Source organism: Nannospalax galili, unplaced genomic scaffold, assembly GCF_000622305.1.
Source record: "Nannospalax galili isolate Female #2095 unplaced genomic scaffold, S.galili_v1.0 scaffold881, whole genome shotgun sequence".
In the NCBI taxonomy this organism is placed as follows: Eukaryota; Metazoa; Chordata; class Mammalia; order Rodentia; family Spalacidae; genus Nannospalax; species Nannospalax galili.
Window position 1 is genome coordinate 287,526 of NW_008344709.1, and position 12,585 is coordinate 300,110.

Here is a 12,585-nt window from a genome sequence, read left to right on the forward strand (position 1 = left end):
CAGTTTCCTGGAAGGGGCGTGGGGAATAGCAGGCGGGGCTCAGGGCATGCCAGGGCATGTCTAGGCATGTCTAAAGCAGCAGCCAAGCATTTTACAGAAGCTAAAAGAGCAATTAGTGGGGGGTCTGGAGGGATTGGGGGGTAGCAGGTGAATGAAGAGGGTCTTAGGGTTCTACAAGGTCAATAAATGAAGTTTTTGTTCAAGGTCGTACCATAATCTTTGCTTAAACTTAGGCCCCAACCTTTTCCCTTTAGCTATTTCCTAAGTATTAAAGGTTACTGTTTACACATAGATGCATTATTCATTTGAGCAAGAATTTTATTAATGGTGGAGGCAGTAATTAAGATTTATTTTCCTACTTTATTTCACTTTTTGATATTGCTATGCAATTGAAATTATTCTATCTCCATTGCTTGAAGTGCTTGTAATTTCCTCATTAAGTTATCTATGCATTATGGTCAATATCAATAACCTTATATATGTTAGCCTGTTCTTAGACTTTGAAGTTTATTAGGACAGTGGCCGGATGTGGTGGCACAAGCCTTTAATCCCAGCATTCAGGAGGTAGAGGCAGGCAGATCTCTGTGACTTCAAGGCCAGCCTGGTCTACATTAGATGTGGTGGCACAAGCCTTTAATCCTAGCATTCAGGAGGTAGAGGCAGGCATATCTCTGTGACTTCAAGGCCAGCCTGGTCTACATAGTGAAATAATCTGTGTGTGCTTTGGATAGCAGAGCCAGGGTAGTGGAGCTACCCAAGAACCTGGGAGTCCAGAAGATCTTGAGTGAGTCCCAGATGCTGGATATTGAGCTACATTGGTAGAATTTAGTTCTGCTCAAGCGTGCTCTGTTATTCCCCTTTGAAATAAGGAAGTATGATACTTATATTTTTAATTTTCTTTTTAGGAGCTCACAGTTGATAGTCATCGATTATTTTGAAGAGACATTGAACTTTAAAGTGGCAGCATTTTTGAGACTGTGGGATCATGGGACTTTTAAAGTTGAACTGTGCTTTATGCTGTGATATTAATGTGAGATCTCAGGGACAAACTAAGAAAGGAAATATTATGGTTGAAAGTCACAGGATAATGTACCAAGGTTGACAAGAAGTGGAATGTCATGGTTTGATTCTATTATCAACTTAACACAACTGGGCAGAGGGAAGCTCAACTCACAAATTTCCTCTATGGGATTGGCTTATGAGTATGCCAGTGAGTGGTTTCCTTGATTGTTAAGTGATGTGGGAGGGCCCAGTCCAATGTGGGTGGTGCCACACCTGGACAGGTGTTCCTAGGTTGTATAAGGAAGCAAGGTGAGTCCAGGACAGAGGAGCAAGCCAAAAAGCAGCATTCCCCCATGATCTGTGATTCAGTTCCTACCTCCTTGTTCCTGCCTGAGTTCCTATCTGACATCCCTCAAAGTTAGAATTTCCCTTTGAGGCTTAAGATGAAATAAGTCTCCCTGTGCTGGGATTGATCAGCATTTTATTATAGCAATAGGAATTATTTAGGACAGTAATGCAATGTAGAATTTATCCTTACAGAAACCTCAAGTTTTAAGAAAACACAAGATTTGAAGAGGTGAAAAATATCATGAATTTTATGATGGTAAATGTCTTAGATTTTTAGAAAATACATAATAATAACTGGATCTTTATCACCTCCCATTCACCATTCTCACCACAGTCCTGATAGCATCTACTTTGATCGTTACTTCTACACCTGCTTTACAAATTAGTTGCCATAAGCTCAGTGTTGAAGCCCAAGACATTACAGTTAGTAAGTAAAATATGAAAGAGATACTCAAATATTTATGTCTCAACTTATACAGCAATGAATTTAAAACGACTCTTAATGTGAGAACTGAAACATAGGAACTTGTAGAGGAAATCATAAACAAAAATTCTTCAAAACAAAAGCAGGCATGGATCTCTGAGTTCAAGGCTGTCCTGGTCTACATAGTGGGTTCCAGGACAGCTGGGGTTACAGGGAGACCCTGCCTCAAAAATACCAAATATATATATGCAAAGACTTTCTTTAAAGAACTCCAGCATCTCAGAATCATTGACAGCTATTGTCAAATAAGATTATACAATATTAAAAAGGTTCTGCAAAGCAGAAGAAACAAGTATCAGAGTGAGGTGGCAGCCTACAGTATAAGAGAAAAGCTTTGCCAGTTATGTATCTAACCCAATGTAGTGACATCTCATAGACTCTAAATTGTTCAAATCCTAGCAATGAAGGCAAGTACAGAAACAATTTAGCAACTTGGAGCTCCAACTTCCTTGGGGTGTGTGTGTACATATCTCTTTCCTGACTGTTCCTAGCAGTCTATTCGCAACCCAGACTCCACCAGTATCAACTTTCAGTATCCACTAGTATCATCTTGGATCTGGAGTCATGGATGGTTGTTATCCACGGGTGTGGGTGCTGAGAATCCACCCCAGGTCCTTTACAAGAGTAACTAATGCTTTTAACTGCTGAGCTATCTCTCTAGCTCATAAAAAATATTTTTGGACTTATATTATCTGTATGCATATTTTGACTACATGTATGTAAGTGCACCCATGTCTTGCAATACTCATGGAGACTAAACAGACCATTAATGCCCTGGTTACTGATGGTTGTTAGCTGCCTTGTTGAGTGCTGAGAATCAAACCAGCATCCTTTGCTAGAGCAGCTAGGGCTTTTATCTACTGAGTAATAGTTCCTGTCCCTGGTCTAATCATTGTTTAAAGAAATGAGGTAGGTATAATTCGCTGAAAACTTTAGTGTTAAGCTGGGAAATAAAACAATTAAAATAACAAATAAATCTAGTTTAGAGGTAACGAAAGAGAGGCAGATTAATTTTCTTTCAATGATTTTTATGTTTTACATTTAGCACTTGTGAGTGAAGGAAAGGGGAGGAAACTGTATGTGGTTAATTTAAGTTGAAATAAAATCAGAAGTTTATTTCTCAGAAAATAATAGGGTGTGTGGATATATCAAATTGCAGCATTTTCTTGTGAAGTGTGTTTGTTGTCTTTAACTTAGAGGGATAGTACTTAAATAGCTTGACAGTATAAACTACAGTATAGAAGGAGACAAGATTTTGAAATATTTTAGAACTTTCTCTATAAGTAGATGAAAAACTGTGGCTTGACTTGAGTATCTCAGAGTATCGTCCATATTCCTACTGTAAATGTGTGGGAGTGAGGGTGGTATGATTTCAGCATCCCGGAATGTCGTCTATTTTTTTAAATAATAGTTTTTATTGCATTTTCCTGAGTTTAATAAGTATGTTCTATCATATTTAGATCTCCTTCTCTATCTTTACACTTTTTTACTCCCCACTCAATTTCATGTACCTTGATAGATAAACAGACAGATACGTCATACAGAGTCAAATTTGTGTCCCCCAAATGCCTTTCAGTGTCTGTCCATCCACTGGAGCCTGGTAAACCTCCCAAGAGTCTCGCACTTAAAAGAGACTGACTCTTGCATTCCCAGCAGTCATTTGTTGCCAATACTTTCCCAGGTATGGTTGGGGTTACTAATTTCCCACCATCCACGCTGGGTTTTTCTCTGCCTTGAGCTTACGTAGGACTTGAGCATGCTCTCATCATTGCCTTGAGTTCATATGAGTAACTGACGAGCTGTCTGCAAAACCCAGCTTCCTTGTGGTCATTTATCACCTTTGGCTCTTAGAGTTTTTTGATCCCAATGAAACTCAATAAAATATATTTTTTTTAATTATAAACATTTTTCCAAAAGAGAGGGGGTATTCTTCTAAAGTAAATATTCTGGTAACTGGAACTGGACTAGGAAGATTGGCTTGCTACATAGCTTTGATAGATTAAACTTGTCAAGGAAATGAATGGACTTTTTTGTGCTCTTCATCCAACTTTGTAATCAAAAGATGTTCTGAAATTAATGAATATGAACTTTATCACTGGATCCATCAGCTTAGCAATAACTGGAGATCAGATGACCAGATTCATCTTTTCCTCTGATCTTGGTCCCCAAATTCTCCTCTCTGGTTCTAACTTAGATGACAGCAGGAGATTTTCTTGATACCTTAGTCAGAATGCAACACCTAGACTTCATTGCCTTCTGTTTCTTCACACACAGCTCACAGTATAATTGATTACATTGATACAATATGTAGAATACTCAAGCCAGGTGGAATTCAGATAAATCTTGGTTCTTCATCCACCATACCAATTTGAAAATCTAGCGATTGGATTTTCTATAAATTGAACCCTCAGGATATTAAAAATGTTGTTCTCAGTATGAATTCCAGCTCGAGGTGGAAAAAGAATTTACATTCTCAACATACATTGAGCATGATCTCTCTATGACGGACACCTCCCACAGTGGGCTGGTCCCTCCCACATCACTCAATAATCAAGAAAATGCCCCACAGGCATGGCCACGGTCAGTTCAATGGAGCAAGTTCCCAAACTGCGGCTCCTCCCTCTACGTAGGCCTGTCAGGTTGACAACTAAAGCTATTCCGCACCTGCCCTGTTGTCACTGACTTTGAGTGATTTATTTCAGCATTTGTTCTCACCAAACTTTATTTTCTGGGTAATAACACTTTAAGACCACCATTGTCACTTCAGACAACAACAACAAAAATACATTCATTGTAATATTCCATCACAGAGAGATCATGCTCAATGTATGTTGACTGTACTGTACATTATGAAGTCTACTTTACACTATAGAAGCCAAAGTGTCTCCTTCTCACAGTAGTGAGTGTCACTTCCCCACTCTTCCTCTCAGAGGCATCCATTTTACTCCCTAACCTGCCCTGGCACAGCCAGCTGAATAGATCAGCCCTACTTGGGATGAGGGATTGTGGGGAGGGGTCTGGCTCCTTTGCTTGCTCTTTTTTGTTTTGTTTTGTTTAGTAATACTATATAAACCCAACCCACTCATGGCTCAGGTAAATTGTGGAATAGAGGCCAGAGAGATCATAAGAGCCAGAGTTGTTGTCTGAATAAAAGGAAACAGAAGACCAGAGGCTTTTGGTCCTCTTGGAACTTGTTTGTATGAACTTGAACTTGAAACAATGGTGACAACATGTACAAGGCCCATGCTGACTCAATCAGACAGAAACAAAACAAAATAAAAACAAAACAAAACAAAACAAAAACAAAAACAAACAAAAAACAGAAGAAATGGGGAAAGGGGCAGAAGGGCCCACACCTAGCCAAGGAATTATTGGCAACTGATTACCAAGGAGTGAGGGAGAGTAGATCTTTCTTAAGGGAGTGACTCCAGAAGGCTGACCAGACTACAGTGGATGAACTTTCACAGAGGAACATATGGGTATGAATGCTTGTCTGGATAGAACTTAGCATATATGGCAGAATGCATGATATCTGGTGCTATATATACAGAGTGCAGATGGGGGAGGGTTCTAAATTGAATTAAGATCTATTATATGAAATGCACAGAAATTCAATAAAACTATTTTTAGAATGAAAAAAATCTTTTAAAATGCTTTTTAAAGATTTTTTAAATTATATATGTGTGTGTGTGTGTGTGTGTGTGTGTGTGTGTGTGTGTGTGTGTGTGCATATTAGTGCAGTGCCCATGGAGGTCAGAGGAATCAAATCTACCTGGACTTGGAGTTATAGGTGGTTCTGAGTCACCCGATGTGAGTGCTGGGAATGGAGTCTTACTCATCTGGAAGACCAATGTCCTCTTAATTACTGAGCTATCTCTGAAGCCACTATTCTAATACTTTTAATGATTTTTTGTGAATTTCATACTATATATTTTGATCAAATTTAGATACCCTCCCCATTCTGCATGCCTTATAGCCCCCACTCATTCCTGAAGTAGTTGAGTGAACAGAGACTCAAAAGGATGAGAAGATATAGATGAGGCTTTAAGCAGAGGATCTGAGACCCATGGTTCACAGATGCAGATCCTTCTTAGTCCCGAGCTTTTATGCAGTGTTAAAATAACAGATGAGTCTAGTTAACAGGGTATGTTGTGCCAAGAACATGTAAGACATGCAATAACAAGTTAAGGAGTACAATTTGTTTACATATTATGAGGTAAAACTGTCTCTAAACTAAACTTATGTGTTCCTCAAAACTGCCTGCTTCTTGGAGTAGCATCAGTCTAATCAGAGTTTCTTCAGGAACTCAGGAACACAGGTTTTCCCAAGAGGTTTGACTTCATGGTACACTGCTTGCAGTGGTCACATATTTCTTTTGTTTTTTCATTGAACATCATATCTGGAAGTATGCCATAAACCATCAAGTAACAAGAAGTATTAACTATTCATGAAACAGATATAGTATAATGGTTTATACAAATTCAGCAAAGGAAAAATTGCAGCAGGAAATGTCTCAGAAACACCTCAATAGCAATTATGAATGCGGAACTTGACAACTGGCAAATAGCCAGGACACCAACCTAATTGAGAGCTCAACTAACATATCAAAGGAGGGGAAAAAGGAAAGGAAGACTGTGGACACAGTTATTCTACTTTATTCATGGTAAAAAAATAGATTTAAAAAGAATACAAGAGCTCATACTTGGAGCAAAAGCCCTCCAGAGTGAAAAGACTGGATGTTTTTGAGGAAATTCTGGAGTTCAGATTTTGAGGAAAAAGTGAACTCTCCATTGAGGAAACCTGGCAGAGTGTCTTTCTTTGACGATAATTTATATTTTTCCACAACATGCTTGTGTAACTTCTTGACTTATAAAGTAGGCTCTCAACATTCACTTAAACATGCTTTTAACTGGAAGGTTTTAGCCTTCCTTATCATACCTGGCACATCTATTGATGGGCTCCTTATGTTGATGAAATACAGGTTAAATTCTCTTCTAACTTAAGGAAAGATGACAATCTAAAAACAAGAAAAATATTAGTATGCATTGAATTTTTTTTGAAAAAAATGTATTTTTTAAAGTTTTATGTGTATGGATGTCTTGCCTGACTGAGGTAAGTGCACCATGAGCATGCATGCCTGCAGAGACTAGAAGAAGGTGTAGGGTCCCCCTTTAACTGGAATTACAGTTGTTAGTACCATGTGGGTGCTGAGAATCTAACCTGGGTTCTCTGGAAGAAAAGCAAGTGGTAACTGCTGAGCCATCTCTCAGGTCCCTGCATTCAAATCTTGTATAAATCATTTTAACGCAATTTTGCAAAAATAGTTCTGTGTAATGTAAGATGTAACAAAACCAACTAAACAAAATGTGTCAAGAAGGATGCAAATGGGTTGTGTGGTCTATATTGCCAAGCAACAAATTCAGGGTCTTAATTGTGCTATATAAGACTAGTACCACATAGCTGTTCGTTAATTTTCCTATCATAGATGACTTCCTGGCTTTGTTATCATTGAAATCACATAAAAAATAATTTTGATTAAGTGATTTGGAGAAATCTCACATTCTCTCAAAATTTTAGATAAAGAAATAAACAATGTACAGGAGACCCTGTGGATCATTATCATTGAAGATGTAGGAACAAACAGAAAATAACAGAATCACCAAATTTCCCCTAAGAGATGCAGGTAAGAAGCAGATGGAGTTCTTCTTGATTCATACAGGGAAGATGCACAATCCCTAAAGACAAAGTCATATCTGAATTAAGAAATGAGTCCCTAAGAAGCAGAGGACACTCAGTAGTGTAGCATGTAAGTACAATCAACATATTTCCTTGTTATATTGGGTGCTTGTGCCCTGGGGAGAGGCTGAAAATATCCTTCCTTGCTTATATCCCATAGTTGAATACACTAATAAACTATATAAAACATTTTGGTGTGTCACCTCATGGCCAGTATAATGATTAGAAACACCTTATTTTTCCTCTTTTGTTTCAAATGTTTAATGTATCTTTATGAATTATGAGAATAATTCAAGATTTTCAAGGAATATGAAAAATTGTTGTAATGCTGCATCCTTTTAGAATCAAGGAAACCCAACATGTATAGACCAATATTGCCCTTCAGGACATCAGAGTAAAGAAAACTTATATGTAAGCAAGAAAATTTTCTGGTCAAAAGAGGGTAAGCTAAAATCTACGCTAATGTCTTACTTTATATTTATTACCTTTGCTGAGATAATTCTAAAATCTTAAATGATAATATGAGACATGAAATTTCTTTTAACCCATTGATGTGACATTCTCAGAAAGAAGCTAATTCCTATATGCCTTCACTGCACACAGACTTGCTTTTCTGTGATTTTAGTATTTATACATGTAGCAGAAGAGAGTATTGAGATATATATTATTAATAAACTCAAGTATACAACATAGCATTTTTCATTCATGTTGACATGTGGAAAATCATATCGCTAATGCTTCTCATCTTTTCCAATTCAATGGATTCTTTTAGAACAATAAAAGAAATGTATATTTTTTAAACATAGTTTCAGACTTTTCTTTTCCTACAGTTACACAGTAATACTTGAAACATTTTACTCTTTGGCCATCATCTTCTGACTTTCTCTCCTACCTGCTCAGTCGCTCAGTACACTATTCTCTGTTGCGTGCAACTGTTGTAGATTGCAGGATTTGGAGGTCATGCAGTTTTCATGTTTAATCTATTTACTGTGTTTGCAAGAAAGTTTCATGTTGAGCTGAAGTCCAGGGATCTAAGATCTGTCTTTTCCTTTCCATTCTTGGAAACCAGGCAGGAGATGTTCAGAGAGTGAATTAATATAGGCGTGACAGTTAGTTTGTCAATCAGCTCTATTTCCACGGGAGAGTACTACTTCTAGATTTATAAGTTTTGGTGGGAAGAAGACAGTATCTAACTGGAGAGAAAATCATTTTAAGATACGAGGAAACAGAGGTAATCAGCAAGGGACTATTCATAAGCACGATCCAGGAATACCAAACAGTATCAGAAATGGTCATACTGGAGAATTGCAGCACAGCCGACAGCTCATGATGCCTTGACCTTAATGATGCTGTTTAAATGACTCCAATTTACACAGTGAAGATTAGTATGGTGGCTCACACTAATCTCCCCAGATTGTACACTGACCTATTTAGCCTGAGTTCCTTAGCATTGTTATGCTGGGAACACACAAACACACACACACACACACACACACACACACACACACACAAATTCTTCAGGCAATCCATCAAAATACTTCTCCTAAATGCAGGTCTCTGAAAACCTTTGCCTAAGCTACAGACAGCACTCTAGCTCTTGTCCAGTGCCCCAGTCAGCTACCATTTTCCAGTATAGACAATAAACCATTGTTTTCCTGATCTAAGTGACAAATCAATTCACTCCTATCAATCTTTTTTCCACTACAAGAGTGGACACAGGGTTCACAACATTAGCCATTATTAGAGCCAGGTTCCTTTGTTTGGGATGAGATATATCAGGGTAGAGGTACATGTTGCTGCTACCAGGGAATTGAGGTTCCTTTCGTCATCTTTCCTTGTTTTTTGTCTTAATCTCAATACTAAAAAATGCATTTACTTCTGAGTATTTTTTGTTGTTGTTGCAGTTTTTGTTTATGTTATTAGTCTCATTATTAAAAGAATTAAGAAACAGACTCCTTAAGAATCCCCAGGACAGCTTTAATAGTGATTTGGAGCAGAAGAACAAAGCAGGTAAGCTGTAAATCTCAGCTGCCCCTATTAAGATGGAGAAGAGGAAGATAAGTAGCCATGCCATTTTAGGGAGGGACGGGCATGTTCACCAGTCAGCCACATGGCAAGCAAGCAGCCTTGTGGCAGAAGAAGTAGTGGGCATTCAGAAGAAAAGAGTAAGGAAGCCAAAGGGCCAAACAAAACATACCAAGGTTTTGGGAAACGAGACAAAAAGAAAAAGAAGTTATGATTTTCTGAGTAATTATGAAAAATTAAGGACATAGAAGAACTGTATGGCTACAGCTCCATGCATGACTTCAACCTACTGCACCGAAAGGGAGAGTTCTGAGAGGGAAAAGCATGGTGTACTTTTAAGGGGATAATTATTCTGTCTTTCAAACTTGTCTTCATGTAAATCAGATTTCCTGGCTGAAAGTGGTTGACTTCTGCCTAGGTGACTGAAAGGCTCAGCTGTATTAAAGCTTAAAAGGAGATGAAAATGTTTTAGTTGTCTATCTAACTAGGGCCAATGATAGAACCTATTCTCTTCTTTTGACCAGGAAGAAATGTCTTTGCCTTGATGACCCTCAACATGTCTTAGAAATCTCCACCCTTCCACATTTTCATATGGAGATTTAAATCCCAAGTAGTGGTAAAGTTAATGTTCACCGTTCTAATATTTCCAGGAAAACAGAAGGTGGAGTCTGAAACCTCCATATCCTTGAAGATGACTCTAATATTTTTATAGCCCCTCCCTGTTTAAGAGGAAGTTGGATCAAGGAAAAAATGATGATATAATAAGGGGTAATTCAGTCCTGACGCAGTCTTCCTTTCCCTTGTCCTTTGGTTTTTCTGATAGTCCTGTTAGGCTATGACAGCCCTACAATCAGATATAGACGTTTGGTGTTGCGTTTAATATTTACTTAGCCTTTTAGACTCTAATAGAGCAAGGATGGTGCCTTTAGTCAAATAGTAGCATGAAAGGCTGGTTCTCTGATTTCACTTGATCATGAACTCCCAGAATATACTTCATATATATGGAAATACCAAGGGTTGTATGTTCAAATATGTCATCTAATTATACCACTTCCTCTTGCTCCCCTGCCCCATACTTTCTCTTATAGAAGAATGACTCTGGAAAATGCCTCCTTGGTAACAGAATTCTTCCTGGTGGGATTAACAGACCAATCACAGCTGCAAATTCCACTGTTTTTACTCTTTCTGGTGATGTATATGATAACTGTATTGGGGAATTTGACTTTGATTATTCTAATTGTGCTGAACTCTCACCTGCACACCCCCATGTACTTTTTCCTCTTTAACTTGTCCTGCCTTTAACTTGTCCTGCATAGACTTCTGTTCTTCATCTGTGGTTACACCTAAGATGCTGATGAACTTCATAATAAAGAAGAACTTTATCTCCTATGTGCAATGTATGACCCAGTTCTACTTCTTCTGTTTTTTTATGATTTCTGAATGTTATGTGCTGACATCAATGGCCTATGATCGCTACGTGGCTATCTGCAATCCACTCTTGTATAACATTGCCATGTCTCCTAAGGTGTGTTCCTATCTTATACTTTGTTCATATTTCATGGGAATTTCTGATGCCATGATCCACACTGGATGCTTGCTGAGAGTGGTTTTCTGTGGTAAGAACACCATCAACCACTATTTCTGTGATCTCCTTCCACTGCTGCAGCTCTCCTGCACTAGTACCTATGCCAATGAGATGGAGATGTTCATTGTAGGAGGGAAAAACATCATTGTTCCCAGTGTCATCATCTTTACATCTTACGGTTTCATCCTCTCCAGCATCCTCCAAATAAGCTCCACTGAGGGCAAGGCTAAAGCCTTCAGCACCTGCAGTTCCCACTTGATCGCTGTTTCTCTGTTCTTTGGATCAGGTACATTTTCGTATCTCAAACCTTCTTCAGTTGGATCTGTGGATGAAGGAAAGATATCTTCTGTCTTTTACAGCATTGTGGTGCCCATGATAAACCCGTTAATCTACAGCCTGAGGAACAAAGATGTTAGAAATGCCTTGATAAAAACCTAAAAAAAGAGACAGTTTTAATCAGATAATTAATATCTTTTTGCCTGTAGTTGGCACACTAAGAATGACTGTGCATAGGTCATAGCACATTTTTTTGCATTCTGAATTTTCTTTTAAAGTTAAATTTAAACTTCTTGAACTAAATCAGACAGAAGTTGCTCAGGAATTAAGATCAGCAATCAGTAAGTGGGACTTCAATAAAGTATAAAGCTTCTGTACAGCAAAAGAAGCAATCAAAAAAGTGAAGAGAAAAATCCACAGAATGGGAAAAAAATCTTCACCAGTGACACACCTGGCAGGGGTTTAACATCCAGAATATATAAAGAACTCAAAAAGCAAAGAATCAAGTAACCAAATGACCCAATTAAAAGATGGGCTAAAGATCTAAACAGAGAGTTCTCAAAGGAAGAAATAAAGATGGCTAAGAAAAATCTCAAAAAGCGTTCAATTAAAACGTTCAGTTAAACCTGGTTATACCACCTCTTGGCATATACCCAAAGGACTCATCCTATTGTAGAGACATTAACCTACCATATGACCTGGTTATACCACCTCTTGGCATACACCCAAAGGACTCATCCTATTGTAGAGACACTTGTACAACCATGCAGCTGTGACTTGTAGTTAAAACTCAATTAAGAAAGGAATTTTCAAAGCAAAATAATGAGAAAATAGAAGTTCTTATTTTCATTCTCTCACAGAAAATACTAGAAATACTTAAGCATTATGAATTTCTCTAGACAGTTGTGACTTGTAGTTAAAACTTAATTAAGAAAGGAATTTTCAAAGAAAAATAATGAGAAAATAGAAGTTCTTATTTTAATTCTCTCACAGAAAATACTAGAAATACTTAAGCATTATGAATTTCTCTAGAAATGGTATTGGCTTCTGCTATTTGACACTAAAGAAAAATGTATTGAGAGTGGAATAAGACATGGACACACTAAAGTACTCATCTTTCTTAGCGTTT

At 37.8% G+C, this 12,585-nt stretch overlaps 1 protein-coding gene and 1 pseudogene across 1 annotated transcript; both read left to right on the plus strand.

The window, feature by feature from the left end:
- Positions 1–3,741: 3,741 nt before the first annotated feature.
- On the plus strand, positions 3,742–10,002 carry LOC115071682 (annotated as a pseudogene).
- A 685-nt stretch (positions 10,003–10,687) lies between these two features.
- On the plus strand, positions 10,688–11,618 carry LOC103740357 (olfactory receptor 8B3-like). The gene is given in 2 exon segments (XM_017800090.1): positions 10,688–10,876; positions 10,878–11,618. Coding segments are annotated over 2 exon segments (930 nt in total).
- Positions 11,619–12,585: the final 967 nt, after the last annotated feature.